Source organism: Mustela nivalis (assembly GCF_964662115.1).
Source record: "Mustela nivalis genome assembly, chromosome: 18".
NCBI lineage: Eukaryota > Metazoa > Chordata > Mammalia > Carnivora > Mustelidae > Mustela > Mustela nivalis.
In genome coordinates this window covers 17,512,698-17,540,554 of record NC_139037.1, presented here as the reverse complement: position 1 = coordinate 17,540,554, position 27,857 = coordinate 17,512,698, and the positions used below count along the sequence as shown (strand labels likewise).

At 51.1% G+C, this 27,857-nt stretch overlaps 2 protein-coding genes and 1 long non-coding RNA gene across 3 annotated transcripts; all 3 read left to right on the top strand.

The window, feature by feature from the left end:
- Positions 1-1,072: 1,072 nt before the first annotated feature.
- LOC309853952 (uncharacterized protein) lies at positions 1,073-10,577 on the top strand (the record flags this gene model as incomplete). Its single annotated transcript, XM_082712546.1, has 3 exons — positions 1,073-1,137; positions 1,965-4,145; positions 4,214-10,577. 2 exons carry the CDS (start codon positions 1,073-1,075, stop codon positions 2,386-2,388), a joined length of 489 nt encoding a protein of 162 aa, XP_082568672.1. The 3' UTR covers positions 2,389-4,145; positions 4,214-10,577.
- Positions 1,954-27,718, top strand: PSKH1 (protein serine kinase H1). Its single transcript, XM_082711752.1, has 3 exons — positions 1,954-2,080; positions 12,119-13,145; positions 25,505-27,718. The coding sequence occupies exons 2-3, from the start codon at positions 12,189-12,191 to the stop codon at positions 25,820-25,822; spliced, it is 1,275 nt and encodes a 424-aa protein (XP_082567878.1). The 5' UTR covers positions 1,954-2,080; positions 12,119-12,188; the 3' UTR covers positions 25,823-27,718.
- Positions 13,154-19,928, top strand: LOC309853590. Its single transcript, XR_014305823.1, has 2 exons — positions 13,154-16,758; positions 19,385-19,928. It is a non-coding gene; the product is annotated as an uncharacterized lncRNA (long non-coding RNA).
- Positions 27,719-27,857: the final 139 nt, after the last annotated feature.

The window sequence follows — 27,857 nt, the reverse complement described above, 5'->3', positions numbered from 1 at the left end:
GGGACCCCAAAGTAATGCCCTTAATCAACAGACTTTTGAGAGAGATTTTTTTTTTTTCTTTTGGAGTCAGGGGGAGCAATGATTTTTAAAGGTGTTTTTTAATTTTTAATTTTCTCAAATTCAGTTAACCAACACATGGTACCTCATTAGTTTCTGATGTAGTGTTCAACAATTCATCAGTTGCAGGGGGGCCTGGGTGGCTCAGTGGGTTAAGCCACTGCCTTCGGCTCAGGTCATGATCTCAGGGTCCTGGGATCGAGTCCCACATCGGGCTCTCTGCTCAGCAGGGAGCCTGCTTCCTCTTCTCTCTCTCTCTCTGCCTGCCTCTCTGCCTACTTGTGATCTCTCTCTGTCAAATAAATAAATAAATAAATAAATCTTTATTTAAAAAAAAAAAATTCATCAGTTGCATATAACACCCAGTACTCATCATATCACGTGCCCTCCTTAATGCCCATCACCAGGTTACTCCATTCCCTCCTCATGCCTCCCATCTCCCAAAGGTGTTTTTTTAAGTAAAACTTTTTATGAAACTCTGCTATATAAAACAGATCGTGATGTTTTATTGGTTTTAATTTATTTTTAGATTTAAAGTATAACATACAGTAAATTTAAAGATAATTTCAGGGGCACCTGGGTGGCTCAGTGGGTTAAAGCCTCTGCCTTTGGCTCAGGTCATGATCCCAGGATCCTGGGATTGAGCCCCGCTTCGGGCTCTCTGCTTGGCCCGGAATCTGCTTCCCTTCCTCTCTCTCTGCCTGCCTTCCTGCCTACTTGTGATCTCTGTCTGTCAAATAAATAAATAAAATAAAATAAAATAAAATAAAATGAAAAGATAATTTCATGTATAAAGTAAATAATAAATATATTTTTAAAGATTTATTTATTTATTTGATAGAGATCACAAGTAGGCAGAAAGGCAGAGAGGGAAAAGCAGACCCCCTGCTGAGCAAGAGCCCAATGTGGGGCTCCATCCCAGGACTCTGGGATCATGACCCAAGCTGAAGGCAGAGGCTTTAACCCACTAAGCCACCCAGGTGCCCCAATAATAAATATTTTAACAATGAAGTAGATGGAAGGAGGTTACAACACCCTTATTACCTCCGGCATCTACTACCCGCCCCCCCCCCCCCCCCCGCAATTGGGATTGTTGTAAAGTAGTGAGGTAATTCTGATCTTCTAGAGAAATCTTAATGGTAACATTTAAAAAAAATTTACTTGATTTGCAGTCTCAGAATACACTTACATTTAATAACAACAACAAAAATTAAAACAAAAAACCGTTACTCCGAAGTTAGCCCAGGACTAACGTCACCTTCACTGATCCTCTAGTTAGCCATTTGCAACTCCTCTGTGATGGAGGCCAAATTTAACACGCCCGAGAGCCTCAATTATTTTAACTGCAGTTAAAAAAAAAAAAAAAACAAAAAAAAAAAACAAAAAAAACAAAACCGATTTGCTAATGAAATTTTTTTAAAGTTTTTTTTTTTAATTTTTTATTTTTATAAACATATATTTTTATCCCCAGGGGTACAGGTCTGTGAATCACCAGGTTTACACACTTCACAGCACTCACCGAAGAATATACCCTCCCCAATGCTAATGAAATTTAAATCGATCCTTTGCGGAGTTCCAGAGGCACTTCCAAAAACTTCTGTTGAAACTCAATACGTGCCCAACTTTGCACTATAGAGCGTCCTTCTGCCCTAACTAGAAGTTTGACACTTTCTCCCTACCTCCGGGGTAGGGAGGTCCTAACCCGCGCCCAAGGTGCAACTGCTCTAAGGGTTACTTAAACTCACCTGGAGGAGAGAGTAAGTCCCCGCCAGAAGACGTTGATTGGCAGGCCACGCTCGGAGCGGCGATTAAATTCTTAGCCAGTCTCTGCCCAGGTCCGTCCCCTCCCCGCCCCAAGGGCGGCCTGGGTTTGTTTTGGCGTAAAACGCGCGCACTGATGACGTCAGGACGCTGACGCCTGAGGATGGCGGCGGCGGCGGTAACGGCGGCGGCGACCCTATCCGAGGTCTGGAGAGGGTCAACACAGCCGCCGAGACGCCGAAGACCCCGCCGTCCGCGCGAGGTGAGGCGGCCCGGCCCAGGGCGACGGCCCGACGGGCGGGAGGGGCTGACGACCTGCGGCCACGGTCGCTTCCTGGCGCCCTGGGCCTGCCTATTCCTGGCCAGCCTGGAGCCCTCGGCCGGAGTCCGGTGTGCCGGGGCCTACGAGACTGGGGAGCAGGCCAGGCGATGGCTGCTCGGGATCCCTGGTATTCGAGGCTGGACGGGCCTCAAAACATTCTGCTGTGCTGGGTAGCCCGTCTCTGGGGCCGCGTGGGCCTGGTGGACGTGGTCGGCTTACCTGCCTGCTGTTCAGCTAGCTGGCGTTAGTCAGGGTGAACTAAGCAGGTTGTCCTCACTGCCTTCTCGTGTCCGGCACCTACTTCACATCCCTCCTTTGCGACTGAACGCTAGCAGTTGTCGGGGCAGCTGGTCGCTTTCCTTTTCAGGCTGGGGAAAAGGCTTGAGCCTAGCCGGGTTGCCTGCTCCGCAAGCCATCATCCTTCAGCTTGTAAGGGGAAGCCAGTTCCCCACGCCCTCTCCCTCTCCACGAAGCTGCTGAAGTTAAAAATCCCCACCTGAAAATTTGAATTAAGTCCTTCTCTACCTGAAACTGGATTCCTGGTGCCTATAGGATGAAGTCCAAGCTTCATAGCAAGGCGTTCGGGGCTTCTCATTATTTGGTAGAGGCCTAACCTGGAAGTCAACACCAGGGCACTTCTGCCTTCTGTTTACAGTTTGTTGTTAGGGCATGTGAGCCCGCTGTGCTCAGTGTTTTGATACCCTTGTACTTTAGATAAGCATTTTGTAATAGTCTTCTTTACTCCCATCCCAGTCACCAGAATGGAAAATTTACATCTGTCCTTTAAAATCCACCTTTGATTTCATTTACTTTTCCAAGGGAAAACCCTCCCTTGCTTCACATGTAACCATGGCTCCTCTGTACTTTTATTCATGTGACTCTGTTGAGTATGTCATGTTGTGTCATGGGATGGTGGGTCTGGGTCTCCTGTCTACATCTGAGTGCCTGGCTTTGTGCCTGGCGTAGGAGCTGAATGGACTGGGATAGGTTGCTGGTTTAAGACTAGGAACAGATTCACTGTATTATTGAGCCCCTGTCAGGGGCCAGGATCTGACAGGAGGACAGCAAATGTGTATCTCCTGTTGGCACATGCATACATATTTATGTGGTAGGTGGGGCAGCCTTGTCAACTTTGATGGTTTAAAATCTCTTGGCGTCGTTTTTCAAGATACAGATTCAAGACTCTCACTCTCTGATATTTGGGTTCAGAACATCTAGAATCTGCTAGGAATCTGTATTTTGAAAAAAACACCTCAGTTGACTTTTACTCTGCTCCCTGGTTGAACATCTTGGTCATTGCACTAGACATCTGTTGTGTCTTCTATGTCCAGTGGGAAGGGCTGGCTGTGCCATGTAGTCTCATTGCCCATACTTGGGAAGGCAGTATGATTTGCTGGTTAGTAGTATGGGCTTTGGAGTCAGAAAGACTTGGATTCAGTTCTTGTTTGTGAGATTTTGAGGTCCTTTGAGTCCTATTTTGCTCATTCCAGAATAGCAGTAATCAGGCCTACTGTGTGTGGTTGCACAGAGGAGTGAGAGTACATACAAGATGCTTAATGCAGTTCGAACTCAGGAAATGGAAGCCACTGTTATTACTAATGACTGTTTTTCCCAGAGTGTGTCCCTTGTGAAAAGGCGATCTGAGGAAGCCTGTTTGCTCTCCAGACTGAGCCTCATGTAGAAAGCTGCCTTATATGACTTCCTCAAGGTGATTTCTGCTTATCAAGGAAAGCTCTGACAAAACTGTGCTTCTCCTCAGGGTAGTTGCACTTGGTCATTCCCCTAGAAGATGTTTGGAATGCTGACTCACTAGAGGGTGGGTTTGCCACATAAGCATTTTGTCCCCGTTTAATTGCTTGTTAAGATGTATAAATGAGCTAGAGAAAGTGCAGCTCTCAGGAAACCTCTTGGCCTCTGACACTGAGCTAGAGTTGGATCTAGAACCTGGAATGGAGTACCCCTGCTGATCCTACCAAGGAATCTGAAATAGATACTGGGGATCTCTGTCAGTCACAGTTTGTAGTTAAATGAGAGACTTTGGTTTGGCCTTCTGTCTTACGTTACAGGTTTTAGTGTGTTATGTGGGCAGATTTATCCTCTTCAGAGCTTCCCGACTGTGTGATAAGAATGGGCATTGGTGTGCCAAAGTACTGAAGCCTTAAGCTTCCAGATAGCCCAGAACAGTTGTCCCTCTCAACCCCGGGGTGCACAGAGAAAAATTTGGGAAGTACAGCCCTGGAGAAACGGAAGCAATTCTGCTTATCAAGAACTAGAGAGAGACTTATTTATTTGAACTCCCTTTCCTTCCAAGAATCTTACTCAGTGACTATTAAGTGGATTTGTGTTGGCTAGGTCATCCCTGATCTAATTCTTGGGACAGCCTTCTGTTGCCGTGGTGTTGGATATGATGCTAAAGTAGAAAAATGTGTTTTCATTTTGGTGGGGCGGGGGAGGGTGGAATTATCTTAGAGGGTCTCCTTCCAGACTGCCAGTCTTGAAGTGGCCTCACGGGGCATCATAAGAGAGACTCTTGGTGTGGAACCATTTGTGCATAAGTTCCTTGAGAGCAGAGATTGTGGCAGGCTTCTTTTTGTCTGTCACAGCTCCTGGCTGAGTTCTTGGCCCACAGCGGGAGCTCAGTAAATATTTGTGGGTTGAACCTTGGGATTTTGGAAGGAGAACCCAGGTACATTGCCAGAGTCTGTATTTCTGATGATGGGATGGCCAGTGGGTGGGATGTCTTAGATGGAGCTGGGGCCATGATGAAATGAGGACAAAGCAAACTTTTGAACTTTTTTGCTTCTCTCAGCCCTAAGGCTGGAGTCTCTGCCCACCAGTTATTACCATGTAAAGCTTGGTACCTAGCTGGAGTCCTTGAGTAGTGTCCTGAGTTACATTACTATAAGAAGAAGTCATAACAATTTTTATTACAAAGTAATATTTAAAGTTAGGAGGTGCCTGGGTGGCTCAGTCATTAAGCGACTGCCTTCAGCTCAGATTATAACCCCAGGGTCCTGCAATCCAGCCCCGCATCAAACTCCCTACTTGGGCGAGAAGCCTGCTTCTCCTTCTCCCACTTCCCCTACTTGTGTTCCCTCTCTCGCTGTCTCTCTCTCTCTCTGGCAAATAAATAAATAAAATCTTTAAAAGAATACTTAGAGTTAAAACATAGGAGTGAATGATGCACAGTGTCTTTAGACACAAACACTAATAATTTGGTATGTATTCTGACCCTTTAAAAAATTCATATAATAGTCTCTGTGTTTCTACAATATATATTTTTGTTAAGTTTAAAAATGTAATATATGGTGATGATTTAAAAAAATAGCAACAGCACAGGAATATATGAAATGAGAAGTGAAAGTCAGTCTTCAGTCTTCCTTCCTTCCTTCCTCCTGTTCCCTTCACATTTACACACCCTAGAGGCAGTCACTGTCAATAGTCTGTCTTTTCCCTTTTCAGGATATTTTTCCACATATATGTCTGTCTTTTTTTAAACCCTTCATCGGACGTATGGTTCAGCTACTATTTCAACTACTTATTACATCGTGGATTGGGTTCTGGCACGAAGCCATTCAATAAAATTGACTGGTATCTTTCTTTGTCACTATATATGGATTTACTTCATTCATTTCAATAGCTTCAGAGTGTTCCATTATATGAATGGATCTTAATTTATGTAATTATTCCCTTACTAATGGATATTTGGGTAATTTCCATTTTTTCATTATTATAAAGAACATTGCCATGAACTTGCCTCTACAAATATATCTTTGCATACTCATGGAAATGGTTTTATAGAATTATTTCTGAAAATGGAATTGCCAGATGCAGGGTCTGTTTGCTTCAGAAAGCAGACTCACATAGCTCCCTCTAAGGTCGCTGAGGTCCTTGTTTGGGAGTTTTCATGTAAAGTGACAAGCTCTTTTGCCTGGTGTCTCTGCTTGCCTCATGCTGGTTAGAAGTGCTGTTTAGCAGTACTTATTTCTGGGATTACTGGGAGATTACTGCCTACTTCATTTTGATAGGTAGTCTTTCAAAACAGGGGAGCATGATACAGAGATCTTTGCAGGTGAAAGGTTGCAAAGCTCCTCTGTGGAGAATAATCTTAGGGTTCACTACTGGAGAGGGCAGGGTGCTTATGGGCCCCTGCCTGGGACACAGCCACACACTCGACTTCTGTGGCCAGGAAATTATTTCAGGATCCATCCTAGGTCTCTGTCCTCTTTCTCCCATGGGGTCAAATTGGCAGCTTGTGGACTAATTTGCCTTGGAGTTCGGTTAACAGTCTGTAAGGCAAACAGACCTGAGAGCTCTAGCTTCCTTTGTTACCGAGAACATTTACACAGGCACCAAGGGAGCACAGCTCTGGTTTAATCACCCAAATGGCCTCTTCCTGCCACTTGAAAATTTCTGAGGTTCTGGGACTGTTGACTTGCAGCTAATAGAAAGCCAAGAGCCAGACCACCTTTCATTTGTTGTAATGAACATGAACGCCTGCTCTGAGCCCAGCACTTTGCTGGGTGCCAGGGAGCTCTAGAAACCTGAGAAGTGGCCTCTTTCTTCAAGGGGCTAACAACTCTAGTGTTCTGAGGCAGTCTGGAGTACCGCAGTGAGCAGCGTGACCCGGACTGTACTTGGAATGGAGGTTTCATAATGCAGCCCTTCAGAAAAGGTCCTCCGTAAAGGCTTGTTGATTCATCAGCTGAGTGTTAGGAGGAAGGATAGAGACCTTGACCAGATGAGGCAGAGCTCTGCTGAGCCTCCGGCACTTCCAGAGTCTCTTTTGTGATGGAAGGAACTCTGACTGGAGAACTGGGAGGTTGGGGTCCATGCTTGGCCATCACTGTCTGAAGTGGCCGTGGTCAAGTTTCTACTTTCCTTGGCCTGTCATTTGGTAGTGTGAACAGCAGTGCTGAATGCTTGTGCCAACCGCCACACTCTAACATGCTTGCACTCCTCGAGGAATGCTTGGGATCAGGCTGGGAGTTGAGGGAGTAGAGACTGACTCTAGAGAGTTCTGCAGTTCTTTCTGCAAGATGTGTTAGGATTGATGTCGTGGAAGGGGATGGTGCCTTGTGATAGCTGGCATAGTATAACCTCTTGAGTCTTCTCTCACACCCTAGTCACTGTGCTAGGAACATACAGAGAGGAGCAGGGGCAGGAAAATACTCTGCCCTCATTCCCAGAAGTTTTGTCAGATTCCTTCCCTGTCCCCATGTCTGCCTTTTCACCTGACCTGTGAGTGGTGGGAATTTAACTGATGTGATTGCCGCGTGGAGCGGCTGTGGGGCTGGAGCAGCCTGGAGGCTGTCGGCTGTTACCCCTTCCCAGAGCTAGCAGCTTCTCTCCTGCACTCCTCCTCCGCAGTTGGGAAGATGGAGTACCAGCATCAGCTTGTCTTGGAAGAGTTTCTAATTGGAACAAATGTGGGAGAAACTATGTCCTAGGAAGGAAGTAGGAAGGTCAGAGAGGGATAATCCTTGGCTCTCTCACTGCTGACTCGAGATCCCTGTGTAGGCTTTGTTTGTTTAAAGTGAGAAGTCAGGCCTTTTCTTTTGTAAACCTTAGTGTTTCTCATCAGGGCCGGACTAGATGTGCAGATTTAAACAAAAAGACCCAGTGCATATGCCTGGAAATATTTATTTTGTGGATCTAGGGTGTGGCCTCACCAGGAAGAAGACCTCTGTGTGGCTGTGCGGGGTCACCTGGCAGTTTGTCTTCTCTCTGGATCGTGGTAGACATTGCTTGGGATCAGGAGCCTGTGTTCGGCCTCAGGAACCCTAGCCCAGGAACTGTCCTTTTCCTGAGCTGCAGCCCTGTACAGCCTTGAGAGTCTTGTGTTTTCCCCAAAAGAAGAGATGCAGAATTCTAGTTCCCAGTTCTGGTCTTTAGCCTCTGTGGAAAGGAACCTTGTTTCAAATGCCTTTGTTTAAACCTGATTTCCCAAGCTACTATGTGGGATCTGCTGGGTGCGAACTGCAGCACATAGGGAAGAGCCTTGGGCTGGTGGAGCAATCTTCCCCCCTCACACGAGGGAAGATAGCTCATTCTGCTGAGAGTCATGTTGACATACTGATTAAAATCTGAGCCCTTAATCTGTGGCCTCCCGACTCCTCCTTTTTATCTAATTGAGGTCTTGGGTATGTTTCAGTGATGAGCTTGTTCCTTGAGTTAGCCACATTGGTCAGTATCACCACGTTAGAATCTGGCCCTTGACTCTCTGGAATCTGGTGGCCTCTTTGGGTTCTCTGTGACCTCCAAGCTGCCATAGCAAAACCTGCCTGAGTCTTCTGCTGCTGCCTTTAATGGGATCATTTGCTGGGGTTGGGGGTTTCAGGTGTTGCCCTGTTGGCCCCAGGCACCACCCTTGGTCAGCCATGGAATCTCTGTCATTGACTCTTTTTAAATGTCAGTTTCAACTTTAGTGTCATATGGATGTTACACATGGACTGCAATACACCCAGAACTTTCCCACAGCTTCGTGGATCTGCCCCTCCTGCTCCATTGCCAGTCCTTCAGCCCAGGAGCCCAAGTGAGGGACTAGAGTGGGGCCCTCCTTTTCACTCCTTATGTCTTACCTTCTGTCCTTGTCTGTTTTCCTGCTGACATCTCTGCATTCCCCTCCTGCTGTCTGGGTCACCACCTTCCTCAGTGGCCCTTTTAACCTACTTTGATCTTCCTCCAGTTCTGCCTCACAATTTTTTCTAAACACAGACCCATTGCCTCTTTGTAAACCCTTTTGTAGCTCTGGTCACCTCCCCGGAAGGTCCTGCTTCCTCACTCTAACTTGTGGTGTTCTCCACAGCTCAGTTCCTGCTGCTTCCAGAACTTCAACCCACCCTACCCCCAGTCCTGTCTTCATACTACCAAACTACATGTTACCAGGTGCAAGGTATCACCCTGGGCCTCTGAATCTTTGAGTGTGTTTTGCTCTCTGCCTGAAACACCATTCCCACCTTTCCTCACCTGACTCATTCTTACTTTAAATTCAGTGTGGGGGTCACCTCCAGGAAGCTTTCCCTAACCCGTGTGTCACTCTACATGTATTGTTCTTTCTCAAGCCTAACACCGTGCTATATTAAAATAATCTGTTTTTATGCTTTTTTTTTTCTTTATTTATACTCTGACCTTGGTGACCATGTTTTACTTAGGTGTCTGTGTGTGTGTGTGTGTGTTAAAGTATAATCTGCATTAGACCATGTCTTACTCATTCCCCTATCCCTAGCACCTAGTTGATGTTTGTGAGATAAACTGAAATATATATGGATCTCTGCCCCTAGTTTCTGGCACAACTAGTTTCCCCTAGTTCCTGAAAACCCTTGTAATCTCCTAAGTGATAAGAGTATGAAGAGCGTCTCTTCCTCTGATATTTGGGCTTTGACCCCAGTTCCTGATACGGCTCCTGAAACCCTTGCAATTTCTTGGATGATAGGAGTGTCTTTTGCTCTTTTTTTTTTTTTTAAAGATTATTTATTTATTTATTTATTTATTTGACTGACAGAGAATACAAGTAAGCAGAGAGGCAGGCAGAGAAAGAGGAGGAAGCAGGCTCCCGGCTGAGGAGAGAGCCCGATGTGGGGCTTGATCATGGGATCATGACCTGAGCCGAAGGCAGAGGCTTTAACCCACTGAGCCACCCAGGTGCCCCAGGAGTGTCTTTTGTTCTAATGAGGTGACTCTGAATGGGCTCCCAGGTGACTCCTAGATGGAAGCTGATCACCAGAAAGACTCAAGGCCTGATTAGAAGCTTGGAATTTTCAGCTCTGCCTTCTCTTCACTTGAGAAGGGAGTAGGGCCCAAAATGGAGTTAATGATCAGTCGTGACCATATGATGAAGTCTCCATAAAATCCCAACAATAGGGTGTTTGGGGAGCTTCTGGGTCGGTGAATACATGAGAGTCCTGGGAGAGTGGGGCACCCAGAGAAAGCAAGGGAGCTCCGTGCCCCTTCCCACATGCCTGGCCTGCCCTGTGCATCTCTTCCATCTGAATGTTCACATGTATCTTTTTATAAATGGTGAGTGTAAATGTTTCCCTGAGATCTGGGAGTTAAGAAACTCAAGGAGGGGATTGTTGGGACCCCAATCTATGGCTGGTTGGTCAGAAGCACAGGTGATAACCCAGGCTTGTGACCACTGAAGTGTGCTTGAGGGAGGGAGCAGTCTTAGGGGACTGAGCCCTTAATCTGTGGTGTCTGATGATATTTTTGGGTAGACATTGTCAGAACCGAGTTACATATAGGACATCTGCCTGCCATTACAGAATGCTTGGTATGAGGACTTACCATACATGTGACTAGAGGTATCAGAAGTGAAATGTTCTTGGGGCGCCTGGCTGGCTCCAGTCGGTGGAGTGTGTGACTCTTGATCTTGGGGTTGTGAGTTTGAGCCCTGTGTTGGGTATAGAGATTACTTAAAAAAAAAAAAAAAAAAGAAGTGTTCTCTGTGAAGGTAAAGGAGAGACATAGAGTGAAGAAATACACAGTATGGAAGAACTTTATTTCCTTACACAGGAAGGAAAAAAGCTGTTTTTTTTTTTCTTTTTACAGTGTTTAATAAGTGTTTGATCTGAATTGATAATTTTACCCCTAATTCTATATGTCATAATCAGTACGAAATTCTCAGCTCTCTCCTTTCACCCATGGGCCTCTCAGAAAGATTTAGAGAAGGATGGCCAGGGTAGAAGTGACTTCTGGAAAGAAGGACCTCGGCACTAAATTAAAAAAAAAAAAAAGAAGGACCTCGGCACTTCACCTTATGAAGGTCCTGCCAACCATAGGGTTTTCATGGTTGGAGCTTGTCTGGGAAGCAAATGGAGGAGCTCTTGGATGATCATCCCAAGGAAGCAGAGGACCCTAAGCCACAGGCTGAGTCACATCGAGATAAAACTGTTAGCGTCCTTTCTGAGCTCAGGGTCCCCTTTGTCTCTTGAATGAAGCCCTGACTAATTTGGTGGCTACCTGGTGGCAGTGTGCCGAGGTTTGTGGTCCTAAGTTCACTGGGGTTGATTTCAGCCTGCTCGGGAATTGTGTGGCATTTCGGCACACGATTTTGGCATCCGTGTGGTGAACTGGGAAGTAGAAGACCCTGGAACAGGGTGTTAAACTGCCAGATGAAGATGGTGCATCAGCAAAGTAATGGGAACTGTCTAGGAAAGAGTAGAGTTAAGGCAGAGAACCGTGGCAGGGGTGGTAGTATTGGCAGTAGTTGTAGGAAGCAGTCAACCCCTGCAGGAGCCCTAGAGGGCTGGGAAGGATCCATGAGGGGCATCTTGGAGAAACGGCTTTCTGAGCCCTGGTGGGTGATAGTGTTGGAGATCAGGCCTCCAACATTCTACACCCCCGTTTCAGAAAAGATGAGTCAGAATAATAAGAGGAATGATTTTAACATTTAAAAAAACATTGAAATTCAACTAGGATAAGGGACCCAGGCAGAGTAGGGAGGAAGGTGGGGGCAGTGACAGCTGAGCCTGGTGCATGTTCCTGCCCCTCGCTTGGGGTTGGAAGGCAGCACAGGAATCAGATCCAGGGAGATGTAAGTCAAGACCATGGAACTCAGGGAGGCCTGAGTGGCTCAGTTGGTTAAGCTCTGCCCACTTTTGTCTCAGATCATGATCCTAGAGTCCTGGGATCAAGTCCCCCATCAGGCTCCTTGCTCAGTGGAGTGCCTGCTTCTCCCTCTGCCAGTAGCTTCCCCTGCTTGTACCCCTGCTCTCTCTTTCCAAATGAATGAATAAAATCTTAAAAAAACAAAAAACAAACCAAAAAACAACCATGGAGCTCAGATCCAGCCTTTCATCTGGACCCTTCAGCAAGCCTCAGGGGCCAACACCATCCTCCCTTCTAGGGAATCATATTAGGGTCAGGTCTTCAGCTGCATTTATTGAGGGGCAAGGGGGAGGGGATGAGGAGGATGGCTGGTATCCTTTCCGAGATATCCCTGGCTATGCTGACTTGCCCTTTCTTCCGTGTGCATAGGTGTAGACGGGGCACTGCCTGCAGAGCAGGTCCTGCCAACCTCGCTGGAGAGGATGCCCCCGTGTCCGTGATGGGCTGTGGGACAAGCAAGGTCCTTCCTGAGCCGCCAAAGGATGTCCAGCTGGACCTCGTCAAGAAGGTGGAGCCCTTCAGTGGCACTAAGAAGGATGTGCACAAGCATTTCATCACAGAGGTTGACAGCGTTGGTGCTCTCAAAGCTGGCTTCCCAGCAGCCAGTCAGTGTGCAAACCCCTGCTCTGGGGCCCCCATTAGCAGCCACACAGAGCCTCCCTCAGAACCACCACGCAGGGCCAGGGTGGCTAAGTACAGGGCTAAGTTTGACCCACGTGTGACAGCCAAGTATGACATCAAAGCCCTCATCGGCCGAGGCAGCTTCAGCCGAGTGGTCCGTGTGGAGCACCGGGCGACCCGGCAGCCCTACGCCATCAAGATGATCGAGACCAAGTACCGGGAAGGGCGGGAGGTATGTGAGTCAGAATTGCGCGTGCTGCGCCGGGTCCGTCATGCCAACATCATCCAGCTGGTGGAGGTGTTCGAGACGCAGGAGCGCGTGTACATGGTGATGGAGCTGGCCACTGGCGGGGAGCTCTTCGACCGCATCATCGCCAAGGGCTCTTTCACTGAGCGCGACGCCACGCGGGTGCTGCAGATGGTGCTGGACGGTGTCCGGTACCTGCACGCGCTGGGCATCACACACCGAGACCTCAAGCCGGAGAATCTGCTCTACTACCACCCAGGCACTGACTCCAAGATCATTATCACTGACTTCGGCCTGGCCAGTGCCCGCAAGAAGGGTGACGACTGCTTGATGAAGACCACGTGCGGCACACCCGAGTACATTGCTCCTGAGGTCCTGGTCCGCAAGCCCTACACCAATTCCGTGGACATGTGGGCACTGGGGGTCATTGCCTACATCCTGCTCAGTGGCACTATGCCCTTTGAGGATGACAACCGCACCAGGCTGTACCGGCAGATCCTCAGGGGCAAGTACAGCTACTCTGGGGAGGTGAGTCTGCCCTGCTGCAGGGATGGGGGGGGGCAGTAGTGTTTGACGGGGATGTGCTCTGAGAGCCATGTTCATGGGGTCAGGCGGGTCATGTAAAAAATGATAACGCGAGACTAGTAGGGTGTCCCCAAAAGTGAGCCCTGTGACCTGGAAGCAGATAATGTAATTGGGATAGGAGTCCAGGAAGCACAGGCAAAGGGTAGGAAAGTGAGGCAGAAAGGGAGGAAGCCAGTAAAGGTCCTCTGGAGGAGTGGACTGCCACTGTGGGCCGCTGGAACTCCCGCTGGGGACCCTGTAAATAATCACGTGGCACATGCCTCAAAAGTGTACCACTGAGGGACAAGAAGGTGGGTGGGTTTTATTTTTATTTTTTTTAAAGATTTTATTTATTTATTTGACAGAGATTACAAATAGGCAGAGAGGCAGGCAGAAAGAGGAAGGGAAGCAGGCTCCCCGCTGAACAGAGAGCCTGACGCTGGGATCATGACCTGAGCGGAAAGCAGAGGCTTTAACCCACTGAGCCACCCAGGCACCCCGAATGTGGGTGGGTTTTAATCCACTGACTCCTGTAAGAGTTGCGAATTTCTTTGGGGGGGGAGGGGCATTAAATCCCTGGCCCTTCAGGGCTGTCCTGAATGCCAGCCAGTGCTGAAAAAAGTCTTCAGGCAAGGAAGCAGGGAGACGCGGGCACTGGCACTTGGGGAGCTGTCTGCCTGCACAGGGGCCCCCACAACTGCAGGTGGGCTCAGAGGTGGGATAGAGCATGTGGGCCGAGGTGCTGCAGTAGCTGCTCTGCAGCGTCTGGGACAAGCTAGAGTGACCATGCCCCGTTGAAAGGCGCCATTGCTGCTCATCTCTGCCCAGTTTTGCCACACAGCCCAGAGGATCCTCTGCACCCAGACATTCCAGTTCTTTTAAAGAAAAGCCAGAAAGTTTGATCTTAAAATGTTGGAATTCCATTTACATATTTAAGTAATACCTTGTGTGCCCACGAATAGTTACCTGCAGGCCACGTTCAACCAGCAGGCCATCAGTTTGTGTTTTGGATCTGCGGATTGTCCTGATACCTGAGAAAATCGGTCAGGTTTCAGCACTTCTGGGAGCTGAAAGAAGGCACGCAAGAAGGAAAAGCTGGTTGGTCCTTAGGCAGGATGCTCACTGGGGGTGATGAGGCTGACCATAGGCAATAGCAGGTGCTATGAGCCTAGTGGTGGGCTCAGGAGGCTGGTGAGTCACAGAATGTGTGGCGGCTTAAACGGGAGGTGAAGTAAGCTTTGCAGGCCAGCAGGTTTCTGCCAAGGCAGCGAGGACCCCTCCCCAAGGGCCCCCTGCAGAGTGCTCCCCACAGTGTTCCCCGCAGATGCCCCCCCTTCTTTTTTTTTTTAAGATTTTATTATTTATTTGTCAGAGAGAGAACGAGCAGGCATGGGGGGAGAAGCAGAGGGAGAAGCAGGCTCCCTGCTGAGCAAGGAGCCCGATGCAGGACTCAGTCCCAGGACCCTGGGATCATGACCTGAGCTGAAGGCAGAAGGTTAACCAACTGAGCCACCCGTGCATCCCGGCTGGTCCCCTTTCTTTGGGCTGTGCCCTCTCCCCACCCTCAATCCAGCCATCTGTCTTCTTCTGGGTGATGGTCATTTGTCCTTCTGAAGACCATCCAAGTGACCAGGGCCCTTCCAGGAAACCTATATGAGAGCATGTCATGTTAAAGGGTGGCGTTTTGATCTGACTTCTGCAAATCAAGGACCACCCACTTTGAGCTCAGCAAGGTTTGGAAGTGTGTATTCCTCACCTAACAGGAAGTCCCATGGCAGTTAGTGCCTTTCTAGGGGCACTTTTCCTGCCGCTGACACTCCCAGAGTGGTGTCTCGTGTATACTAGGCCCCGTCCAATGGACTTATTTCCTGAGGCCTATGTCTGTGCAGTTCCCTGTCAGGCTCAGTGGTTTCTGTGGACTTGAATAGAAGAAGGCTTTCTAGAGGAGGAAGGCCTTGAGAAGGAGGAGGCTCAGAGAAAGGGACGCTGCTGACTATGCTCAGAATAAACAGGAGACTGGAAGTAATGGAGCCCAGGTTGCTGAGGCTGGGCCAGGCCTGGTGTTTGTTGTCAGTGTTCGTTATTGGCTCTGTAGTGCCAGAGGCTCCTTGGGGATTGGAAGCCTCAGGTGGGTTCGAGCCCTGTGGGTTCTTGATAGTGAAGCAGGAATGCAGCAGAACGTGTTGTGGAAGACTCGCAGGAAAAAGACTGATGGGGGTCCGTTGGAGTAGTATGATTTGGGGGTGAAGGAACTGGCTCTCCTGGGGCTGTTTGAGGCGGACCGGAGATTCCTGAGAGTGGGCTCCACGTGCTGTTTGGAAGAGGTCTGGTGACCGAATCATCCTGCAGTTCTGCAGGAGCATCCGCTTCCGAGGGCAGAGTGAGAGAGGACTCACTGGAGCGGCTGCCCTTGGGTCCAGACAGGGTGTAGGCTCCTGCCTTCACATCCCGAGGTGGGTCCCAGTGGTGGAGGGAAGTACACCAAGTACCTGGCTCCTGCCCCACAGTCCTGACACTGTAGATGCTCCAACCCCTAGCCCTGGCCCCGCTCTCTGCCCCATTTCCTACACCCCACAGGCCCGAGATGTTTGCTCTGTTCACTCCCCATACTAAGCTATCGCTCAGGCTTTTCACTTGCTCCCAGCATCGGCCTTATAAATTTGACCAGCCGTGAAAGGTTCAGTTCAAAGATGGCTTCCATTTAGAATAGTGGTGACCACTGTGTAGTACCAGACACAGGGCTAAGGGTTCTGTATCCAGCATGTTTACTCTCTACAACAGTGCTGCCAGGTGGGTGTCATGCCCCCATTTTACAGATGAGGAAACTGAGGCTCATGAGGTTAAGTAACCTGTCCGGGGTTTCATAGCTAAGAGCCTGACAGGCCTGGGATTTGAATCTAGGCCATCTTGGTGTCACAATTCTTGGACTCTCCATCGCCACAGTCTGTGTTCCCAGACATACATGCCTTAACGTGTTGCTGGAGTCCTTGCTGCAGCACAGTCTTGGGCTGCTGTCTGTGGACATCTCTCCTCTCAGGCCTGTAAGGCCCTTGAGGACAGCTTGTGTATCAACACATATGTTCCTGATACTTTCTCTCGGCTTCTCCTGAGGGAAGCACCCGAGTTGTTGGTGATGTCTTAGGAAAGGATGCAAAAGTGAGCGGCTGGTGGGCAGACAGGCATGGCCCTGCTGGCTGGGAGTGTTCTCTTCTGGGGGCTGGGCTCCAGGAGGAAGTGGAGAGCCTGCTGGAGAGGTGGTTAGTGGTCTGCTCGCCAGACCTGCTTAGGAGCAGCTTTGGGATCTTGAAAGAGGAGGGAGTGCTGGGAAGGAAAAGACTGTGACAGATGATATTACAAAGGGAAATCTGCATTTTCCCTGGTGGCTGGAGTGGAGAGGACCAAGCCAGGGTCGTGTTGGAAGTGGTGGAGAGACCCTTGTTGGCCAGAGGTGAGGAAGGCCTCTGTGAGTGGGAGAGCAATCTAAAGACACAAAGAGCCACACTGAGAGAGGGAGCTTCTTGTCATGAGAGATTCCAGGAGGGCTGGAGCAGTTATTTCTGAAGGAGTGACACCGAAGGTGAGTCATTTCTGTAAGACCCATACCCGGAGGCCTGTTACGGTCCCACTGACTTGGAGAGTCTGTAATTAACTGTCCATGAAATGTGATGTTGCCGGCCTAATGCCATTGCTTTTGTCAAGAGTTCTATTCCCAGAAGCAGGACAGACGAAGAGGCTCTTGTGGGATTGATGGCAGAGTGGAGCCATCAGCAGCTTTGCTGCCGGGGGTTGGGGGGGGCAGATTTAGCAGCCTTTAATTGTCGCCATCTGCTGGGGCTGTCTCTGAGCTGTGGGCAAGCCCGGGCCACTGCACTGGGAACGGATGGGCTTGGGCACAGATTCTCATGGTGCCTTGTTCAGGAGAGCGAGTGCTGCCAGGCAAGGGACAGAATCTTGGTGGAAGAGGAAGGCCACCTGCAGGGACAATCTGCCACCGCCTGAGGGATTGTATTGGTGAGAGGTGGCTTTCCAGGGTTGGGGCTCTGGGCTGCAGCCTGACCAGCTGTCCACAGGGCGCCACGGGGCGAGAGCTCAGGGGCAGGGAATTGGACCGTCTTGTAGTTCTGATAGCCCTGCCACAGGGTGAGCGCCCAGAGCCAGAGATCACATTTACTTCCCCGCTTAAAGCGATCCTAACACTTGTCATTCTGCCTTGGGATGTTGAAGATAAAGGAAGGTGCAGAGGATGTTCTGTGTCCTGTTGCTCTCTAGGTGAAGGGGGTCAGCACCTGTGAGGGGGTGGTCAGGCAGCCCGGTTCATCTGCCCTGGTTGGGAACGGCCAGCTGAGTAGGGAGAGGACCTTGACTCAGAGCCATGGGGAGGACTTCCCCAGGGATGTGGGGGAGCTGGAGACTGGACATGGTGTACAGGCATCAGATGGAATGCAGGGGAGGCAGGTGGCATGTTTCCAGGCTCATGCTTGGATCCCGCTGGGCGCCTTTAACAGCCTCACGTTCCCACCGCCAGTGGATGGGGGCTGTGACGGACCGTTAGCTCCTCAGTCTTCTCTTGCTGCCTCCTGCTCCCAGAGTAAGTGGGTGGATTCCCATGTCTGTCTCAAAAGCTGATTGATTCTGAATTGATTTAGAATTCTTTCCTGTGAGGTCTCCCTAAGCCCTTCCTCCTTGCATCTCTGCTGGTGGCTGTTGGGTGTCAAGTGCTGGGTGATGGTGCTGTGCAGTGCCAGGATCCCACAAGGACAAGCAGATGCCCCCATACTTGTCCAGGAGAGATCCCTCTGGAAGGACCATCCCTACTTCACTAAAGCTCCTGGTATTCAGTAGGAATTCAACAAAGAAGTCTCTGTCCTTCATTGTAGGAGCAGATGCTGGCAGTCCAGATCCCTGACTGGTCACTGGGAGGTGGCATGATTTGGTCCAGTGGGCATGGCCTCTGGACCCTCACTGGTCACCGTGCTTGGACACCTCTTGAAGGAAGGCAGGGGTGGCTTCCTCCTGATGGCAGGTTCTTTGTGGAGAAAGGCAGCGTCCCCTTCCTATGCCACCTGTGGTCTGCCACTCCGCTCCCTGGAGCCCTGTCCTCTAGGCTTCCCTCTGCCACTGCTGCCCTGGTTACACAGTCCCCAGAGCGCAGTACTCTGCTATGGTGGCAGAAACAGATGCCCGTGTCTCCACATTGCCACACTCAGCTGTTCCTAACAAAATGCCTTGCCCTGACCACCTCCAGCTTCTTATTAACCCAGGGTCAGAGCTTCTCGCATCACTGCTGTCCCCTCTACCCCCAGGCTTCTCCAGCAAAGGGCTGCACCATGGGTTGTGTTCAGAGCAGTGCCTGGTGTGCATGCCAGCCCCTCCCTCTCCTGCTCTTCTCATTGTGTGTCTCCACCTGGGTAGCTCTGCCCACACGCACGCCCTGTCACTTCGAGGCTCTCAAGTTCCTGTGGGAGCTGCCATGGCTGTTGTCTCTCCCACGGTCTGACCTCGTTAAATCCGATGATGGCCTCCCACGCCCATCCCCTCCTACCCCCACTGAGGTGGAAACAGACTCGCAGGTGGATGGGATGGTTAAAGGGGACCTGATCCGACCGGTCTACACCGGCCCTGCCTCTCCAAACACCCCTTCCTTGGTCAGTTTCTCCCATAGCACAAGGTCCCTTTCCTTCCTTCCTTCCTTCCTTTCTTTTTATTAAAGATTTTATTTATTTATTTGACAGAGAGAGAGAGACAGGGAGGAACACAGGCATGGGGAGTGGGAGAGGGAAAAGCAGACTCCCAGACTGAGCAGGGAGCCCAGTCCGGGGTACAATCCCAGAACCCTGGGATCATGATCTGAGCCGAAGGCAGATGCTTAACAGCTGAGCCACCCAGGCACCCCAAGGTCCCCTTCTTGTCCATGCCTGCCTGGCCTCAGTTTGTCTGTCTCCCAGTGAAAGTGTGGGGTCCAGACCCGAGCTTTGCTCCGGTGTGGCCTGGCAGGCTCATCTCTTCACTCATCCTGCCATCCCATGTTGACCACATAGGTGCCCTGAGCCCAGTCCTGTGTAGCCGGGGTTCAGGGACACAGGCTTCTGTGAGGATGACATGCAGGTAAGAGCCACCAGGGCTCCAGACTGTCTCAGAAATTAGAATGGGAGAAAGGTTTTTGGTTTTTGCAGTGTTTTTTTTTTTTTTTTTTTTTTTTTAAGAACTAGCTTGGCCTCAGCAGAATCCGTGAGTGGAGGGAAAAGAGACCACTCTGCAGCAGGCTCCGAAATCCAGAACCGCCCAGGGCTGTTCCAAGACAGCGTTAAAAGTAGACATTATTGAGTTGCCGACACTGGTTGCCAACATGCCCCTGACTCCAGAGTGAGCACACAGCATCCTGCCTGACTCTTGGGTTGTGCCCTGTCTTTCCCTCCTGTCCTTGTCCTTCACTTTGTGGACTCGGCAGGGACAGGTGGCGCAGGAGTTCATTTTATTTCCCATCTCAAGTTTCAGAACACAGCTTTACTAACCTTTAAGTTGTCGTGCCTTTTCTTGTTTTATTTTTATCTTCCTTCTCGGCCTCTTTTTAATACTTTATTATCTGGGGCGCCTGGGTGGCTCAGGGGGTTAAAGCCTCTGCCTTTGGCTCAGGTCATGATCTCAGGGTCCTGGGATCGAGCCCCACATTGGGCTCTCTGCTCAGCAGGGAGCCTGCTTCCCTTCCTCTCTCTCTGCCTTCCTCTCTGTCTACTTGTGATTTCTGTCTGTCAAATGAATAAATAAAATCTTAAAAAAAAATAACATTCTAGGGGCACCTGGGTGGCTCAGTGGGTTAAACCGCTGCCTTCGGCTCAGGTCATGATCTCAGGGTCCTGGGATCGAGTCCCGCATCGGGCTCTCTGCTCAGCAGGGAGCCTGCTTCCTCCTCTCTCTCTCTCTGCCTGCCTCTCTGCCTACTTGTGATCTCTGTCTGTCAAATAAATAAATAAAATCTTAAAAAAAAAATAACATTCTATTATCTTCCTTCTTTTTCTCTCCTCAGGCTCTCTCCCCTTAGGTCCTCTATCCTACCGCTCAGCCCCCATCCATCTCCTCCAGGTGCAGGGTGGTGGGTTCTTTCTGGTCTGGAAGCTCAGGCACCAGGATGGTGAGTGTCCTGACCAGAGGAAGGGATTGCTGGCTCTACTGCCACACGGTGTCCAGCTCTGCTGAATTTTTTAAAACCCTTTGCCTCGTGGGCCATGTCTGAGTGTGCTGTTCCTGTCATATTGATAGTTCTGCTCTCCTGAGTAAACCCCAAGCTCCATTTCCCAGAAACATGTTCTTTGCTCTGCTCTCGTTCAGGCCCACGTAAGTACAGGAAGGAGGCCCTTGAGGGTGGGAATGCTGGGTCTGAAAATACATCTTGAGACAAAGCTGAGGGAAGACTGAGTCATGGGAGCAAAGCCCAGGCTGCTTTCCTCTCTTCCTTCCCCTAGCAGCTCTTTGGTGTGGCTGACTTCTTTGCCAGAGAACCTTCCCCAGAGTCTTCATGGGCTAGAAAAGAACCCATAGAGGTCAAGAGGTCCAGGCCACTTAAATGTTAGATGCTGTGCTTTTGTTCCTCATGTGCGGCCAAGTGAGGAAGAAAGCTGGGGAACTGTCTTCTTAGAATCAAAGACTGTAGCAACTGGCAGACACTTAGGATCCATTGTATCTGGCTCCTTCATATTAAAAGTGAGGAGGCTTGTCTCCTCCAAGGTCTATAGGGAAGGTAGACCTAGAAGCAGTTCTCTAGGCTTGCAGCCTGATGCTTTAATTTGTCACTCAAATATCATCCAAAGGAGAAACTGGGACTTTCTCTCTCCTCACTTGAGAGTGGCCAGACCTGCCTGCCAGAGGGAGTCTAGGGCAAGTCCTGTGAACTGGGTTTGCTGCTGGAAAGAAGCAGCTGCTTCTCTCTCGGTAGCCTAGGCCAAAGAGCTGGCTCCATCCTTCGTTCCCTTAGCCCCTGAGCTCTAGGCAAGACTTCTGGTAGAGACTTGGGAAGTATTCTTTCCAGGCCCTTGTGACATTAGAGCTAGAGCAAGTAAAGGGGGCCAGGGAATAGGGAAATTCATCCTCTGAGCTGGAGTGGAAAGCCCTTGGTGATTTGGTGCCTCCCTTTGAAGAGAAGGTTGGATTCTGCTGCTGAGGAGTGACTGGTTGCTCAGAAGCGGGGGATGAGGAGGGTGACATTGCTAGGAAGTGCTCTGGGAGAGTTCCGAACCCACTTCTGGCCTCTCTGCTATTCCAACATCCAGAATAGGTACTCTGGGGGCGCCTGGCTGGTTCAGTCAGTAGAACCCGAAACTCTTGAGTTTCAAGAGTTCGTGAGTTCCAGGCCCATGTTGGGACCCACACTGGGCCTACGGCTTAGTTAAAAAAGAGAAAAGTAGGTACCCTAACTACAAGAAGCTAAGGATTCTGGGGGCTACAGACTAGGGAAAATGAGAGCCAACTTGATGGTCAGAAAGAGGGTAGAAGTGATGTCTCTCCTCGCACAGCCTCTCCTTGTCCTTTCAGGATGGGGCCCAGCCCTTCACCCACACAGCTCAGAAGAGGCTCGTGGAAAGGAGGGTGTAGGCCTTCACCCTGGGTATTGAAGTTGTCCTCTGATCCCACAGCAGAGGGAAAACTGAGTTGAGGCAAGGCAGACAGGCATTTGATGTTCCCTTCCATGCCCTGTGTTCTGTGTCAGCCCAGAAACAGGCAGAAGCCTCTGGGAGACTAGTCAGGTGGTACCTGGAGCCTCTCCCTTCTGTCAGCTACTTGAGCCTCCCATGTGTCCCTGACTTGGCTCCCAGTTTCCTGAGGTGAGAGTTCTGTTCTTTATCCAGAGCCAGAAGCTAGAGCTGTGGAAGCTGAAAGACTTAACTGTTTATCATTATTCTTTTTCTCATGCCCAGAATGCTACCCAGCTAGTCAGTCATAGGCTGACAGACATACTCATGGGGCTCCAGAGGCCCACACATGTTGGGGATGCTGATGGGTTGGTCTGCGGGTGTCGAATACTTTCTTAGGACATACGAAATTGGACTTGGGGGTGCCTGGGTGGCTCAGTGGGTTAAGCCGCTGCCTTCGGCTCAGGTCATGATCCCAGGGTCCTGGGATCGAGCCCCGCATCGGACTCTCTGCTCAGCAGGGAGCCTGCTTCCTCCTCTCTCTCTGCCTGCCTCTCTGCCTTCTTGTTATCTCTCTCTCTGTCAAATAAATAAATAAAATCTTAAAAAAAAAAAAAAAAGAAGAAGAAATTGGACTTGGCCAGAAGCATGGCCCTGAGTGTGGGTGAGGGTGGAAAGCCTTGCATTTCCGTGCTGCATGCTGTTGGAGGACTTGGCAGGGCCCCCAGGGGCATTCTGATGAGCGTTCTGAGCCCCTGTCTCGCTGTCGGTGGGCTGGGTGGAGGACCACTTTCCTGTGTTTGGCCCGCCTGCCTTGCTGCTAGTTCCTCAGTGTGTGAGGGTTAGGCGGGGTGCCGTCGCCACAGCCTGCTTCTCACGTCAGGATGGCTCAAGTCATGTTGGCTTGGGGGTCTCACCTGGCCCAGCTGCTCACAGCTCTTCAGAGATGAGGAGAGCTAGGGCCTGCCGTAGCGGGCGGGGCTGGCCCTCAGACAAATGAGTTCGTCAGCATTCTGCACACAGCTGCGTGTACCCCATAACTGGTGAGGCAGGCATCTGGGGGAGCAGAAGGCGCAGATCAGTCTGGCTCACTTTGTCGTTAACTGGCTGGCCGCTCGGTGAGCAGCAGGGGTTGATGCCTGGTGTGAGCCTCTGCCGCTCTGGGAATGGATGTGCTTACGGCGCCAGGAAAGGGCTGGTGAGAGGCCCATTGAAGACCTCCCTGGACAAGGGATCCAGTCTGCAGAGGCCATTCATCTGACTGGGTGTGGATGTGAAGCACGGGTGCCTCTGCTCCATCCTGGCTTGTGAGTCCAGCTTCGCCATTGTTTATGCTGCAGTCTGCAGAGGAGTTGCCTCTCTTCTGTCTTGGCTGGACCAAGGGCAGGGGCAGAACCCGTGTGCCAGTTCTGTTTGGCTCTCCTGCACTTCCCGCTCTGTCTTCGGGCTGGCCCACCAAGCGGCCGGACTGAGCTGCGCTGTGTTTCTCAGTGATTGTCCTTTTTCTTCTTTCTCACCAGAAGAGCTGGTAGGGCCCCACAGGTATTCTCAGGACCCAGCCTGCTCACCTTCTAGGTTTTGCTCTGTCCGTCAATGGTCCCATTATGCTGCGTCTTTCCATCTCTTCTAAGTGAGTGAAGGGTTACAGTGAGTGTCTGTGGTTTAGATTGACTGGGCCCTCACAGTGGCTTCTTGTGTTCAGGGGGCAGCAGTAAGCCACAAGGCTTTCTTGAGCTGTGAGCCGAAGTCCGCTGTGGCAGCTGTCTAGTCCAGTCTCGCTGTATGTTAGCCTCAGTACCGGAGCCCTGGGCTCTGGGTGTATGGGGGAGCGCTGTCTGCCCCTCTGTGCCCCCTCATTACTCTCAGCAAGGTACTCATGGGTTTCCCTGGCTGCATGTCCCGAGGCCCTGAGTGCACTCCTCCTGAAGATCATAATCTCCCCAGGAGTCACTCGGAGCAGCCCCTGTTTGGTGGCTGTCTGGGAAGGTGGTCTGTCGTTTTCTACCAGTTCAGTTTAGTGAAAGTTGAGATTTGCCTTCCAAAAAGCTACATCTGCAACTAGCCCCACTCCTTCCTCAGGACTCCAGAAGAGTGTTCTCCTTGGTGCCCCCCTCTGTCCCCGGTATATAGTGGAGAAGGGCACTGGGGGTCAGGGAAGCTGAAGTGGTGTGTCTGGATGGCTCAGTCAGTTGAGTGTCTGCCTTCAGCTCAGGTCATGATCCCAGGGTCCTGGGTCGAGTCTGACATCAGGTTCCTCTCTCTTCCTCTGCTGCTCCCCCTGCTTGTGCTCAGTCTCTCTCTCTCTTTCTGTTAAAAAAGTGTATAAAATCTTAAAAAAAAAAAAAAAAAAGGAAGCTGAATTGGGGGTAGCAGTAGTCAGTGTTAAGTGTGTTAAGTGTGACTGCTAAAGGGATGCGCAGCTGCCCTGAATGCGGGCTCTGCGATACTCCTGAATCCCTCAGAGAGTGAGTTCAGGCATTCCCCAAGGTGAAGGGTATCTTTGGGTGGAACAGGCAGACCTCATTTGGCGGGAAGGAGGGTGATGGTGTCTTTGATGTCCCAGCCAAACCTTCCACAGCAGGCTCAACGAAGGTCCTAGCCACCCACCCTTTGGGAATATCAGAGCCCATGGCACAGTGTCCCCAGAAGACAGGGACACAGAGTGGTACTGTGTCTGCCCTCCTCCAGCAGAGGGGCTTGAGGGCCTCTCTATTCCTAGCACCAGGCACGGGGGCTCATCCAGCTTTGCATGGTCTAATGGGAACGAACAATCAACTTGCAATCACTGGAATCATTACTTAGCTCTGGGGGCTAAGAGAAGTCTGAGTAAGTGTCCTTTACCCTGAGAACCTAAGGAGTCAGCCAGGTGAATGTCCATACAAGCTGTCCAGATTGAGGCCCTGGGACAGACAGCTGCTTGGTGTGTGGCTGAGATAAGGCAGTCACGGGGGCATGTAGCAGAGCAGGCTTTGTGCATTGTCTCCCCAAGGACACAAGGTACCAAAATGAGGCTGTGTAGAGCACCACCAGGCCCTCCTGTGTGGCTCCAAGAGGTCATAAAGACTGGAAAGGTCACCTGGTCCCGCCTGTCCCTCAAGAGCCCCCTACCCTCTCAGCAGATAGAGAAATCTAGTTGCCTTGAATTATTTCCTTTTCTCCTCATAGCTGAGAGGCGGAGGTTGATGAGGGGAATACCCTAGTCATCCATCGCCTCTTGGTCAATCAGGGAGGGTGGGTCCTCTCTTTGAAGACTAGGAAGTTGCCTGTTAAGTGGCCTGGTATGGACATCCTGGGTTGGGAGCTTAAGTCTGGCCTAGAGTATAGTGGAAAGTTTGGGTCATTCTCTTTAAATCCCCCCTGAACTCACAGTAATCCTGGGGTAGGTGGGGCATCTTGACGGGGGCCACCTTCCTGAGCCAGGCTTTGACTCCAGGGCACTTAGAAGTTGGCTGCTTGGGGAGAGGAACATTTCCTTCTCCTATTTGTCGTGCGGACTCCTTACTCAGAACAGCCTCTGCTTGGTGGCCTAAGCCAATGTTGGGTAAGAGGGGGAGACTTGGGAGGAGCCAGGCAGGGCTTTTCTCCAGAGGGAGAGTGCAGGAATGCTGGACGGTTCTCAGTGCCATGGTGGTAGCCTCATCAGGATGGGGAGAGCCAATGTTGAGTGCTCTCATTCTAATGTCTGTCCTTGGCCTCTAGCCCTGGCCCAGTGTGTCCAATCTGGCCAAGGACTTCATTGACCGCCTGCTGACGGTGGACCCCGGCGCCCGCATGACTGCACTGCAGGCCCTGAGGCACCCGTGGGTGGTGAGCATGGCAGCCTCTTCATCCATGAAGAATCTGCACCGCTCCATCTCCCAGAATCTCCTCAAACGTGCTTCCTCACGCTGCCAGAGCACCAAATCGGCCCAGTCCACGCGTTCCAGCCGCTCTACACGTTCCAACAAGTCACGCCGAGTGCGGGAGCGGGAACTGCGGGAGCTCAACCTGCGCTACCAGCAGCAGTACAATGGCTGAGCCACCCGGCTGCGGTGCCGGCGTGCCACGGCCCCAGCCCCTTCCGTGTCCCTTCAGCAGCCCCCGTCCTCATCCTGGGCCTGAACCTGGTATGACAGAGTGGAGAGAGCCTAGGGGGCTGTGAGCCCTGTGAATGAGGAGCCTGGCCTGGCACCAGTGCTCTTTTTGGTGGGCAACTGCTCTGCTAGAGGTTGGGGAAGCGGCTGGACCTGGCCTTCCCTTGGCTCTTCCCCAAGACCAAAAGGTGTGAAGTGCCAGGCAGAGGGTATCCTGAGGTCCCAGGACTCTTTGGGACAGTCACTTCTGAAACCCTCTTCACTGAACCTTTTCTGGCCCCCCACATTCCATTGCATCCTGATCTGTGCCCCAGTGAGGGGCCTAGGGAGGCACAAAGCTTGTGCCTTAGCTGGACTCTCAGCCCCTGGCTAAGTCCAAACAGTCTCCCACCTCCCACCCAAGGTCGGCCTTCGTTCGTGGTGCCTCTAGGGACCTGTCCTGGCCCCAGGACTGGCTAGAACCTCTGGTGGTGGGGCCATGGCATGGTCCTTGGGTCTTCTGAACTATGTGGCCATGTTGGTAGCAGGCTTCTCCAGGCTCCAGCCTCTCTCTGCCAATGAGAGACCTCCTGCCCACCAGCCTACTGCTCTCAGTGCCTTCTTTGCAGAGCCCACTCTACACTTCTCTCCCCCTTGGATGCCCTTTCTATTCCCTAGGTGCCTCCTTCTCAACTGTGGGGGATTAAAGGGAGCCCCACTGCTGCTACCTGGGGAATGGGGGCACCAGGGCCAAGGCAGATACCAGGGGCTTCCCAGGGATGGCCCCATTGATTCCAGTGTCAGCCTGGTTCCACCCTTGGTACTGCCCATTGCTCCCCTTCCCTTCAGGCTCTGCTGTTCCTGCCTCACATCTGCGTGAAGGCGCCATCTAGTGTCTGACATGAGTATGGGCAGCCTAGGACTGACCATGTGCTTATCCTTTGTCCTCTAGAGAAACTGGGAAGGAGCTGCTGTATTGAGGAGAGGTCCCAGGCTGCTCAGCCCTCCCCTTCTGCTGAGCTGCTGCGCAGCTCCAGTTGGAACTTAGCCAAACTGTGTGACCTGTCTCTGAACCCTGAGTGTCTGGGGCCCTGGCCTTCTCACAGCCTGTTCCTCTTTCCTTTCACAGCATTACCCTTCCAACTTGGGCTCTGCTGAATCTCAGGCTGGAGGGAGCCCCTGCAGGAGGTGGTTGGAATTGGTGGCTGCTTTCCCAGAGGCGTGAGCCAGACCATCCCCATGTCACTCATGGTGCCTCTCATAGAGCCTCCTCTGTACCACCCCACCCCAAACCAGGCTGGAACCCAAGGCCCCTTCCTCCACAGCTGTGTTCAGTGGGTAGGAAGGAGCTGGGGCCCAGCTTTAGCCTTAGCTCGACTGCAGGGCTTCTGCCAGCAGGGAGGGATTGGCCCTCACTGTTTCTCCCAGTGGGTAGCCTTGGGCCAGGCCCTCCTCTTTCTGCATGTGCCACCTCCAGTCAGAAAGAAAACCAAAGAGACCATTCTGGGCCAAGCGAATTGTGCCTTATACATCTTCTCTTGTACCCAGTGCTTGTGGCACAAGGCAACAGAGAGCCAAGGTTCTGTGGCCTCAGAATTTCCCCCATTTTCCCAAGTGTCTCGGGGGCCTGAAGCCCTAGGGATTTATTTCCTCTCTTGTCCAAGGTCGGCCTGGTCCTAAGGGTAAGACAGAGGGCATTTGGAGACTTGGGCCTTTAATAGGCCCACCTGGGCCTTTATGCCATGGACCGTGGCTGGAGAATGTGCAGTTATTTATTTTGTGTACTCCGGTTGTAAATGTATCCTTTGTACTCAATAAACAGGCTGCCCTCCCCAGGGAAGGCCGCCCACCCATTCTGACAGTCCAGGCTCCTTGCTGTGGACCAGGGGTTTCCTAGGAGGAGGAAAGATGGGGGGCGGTGCGTGGCCTGGGCATGGCTACGCTAGGAAGATCCGAGTCAACACCTGCCATGCCAGAAGTCTAAGTCCCAAGTGGGAAGA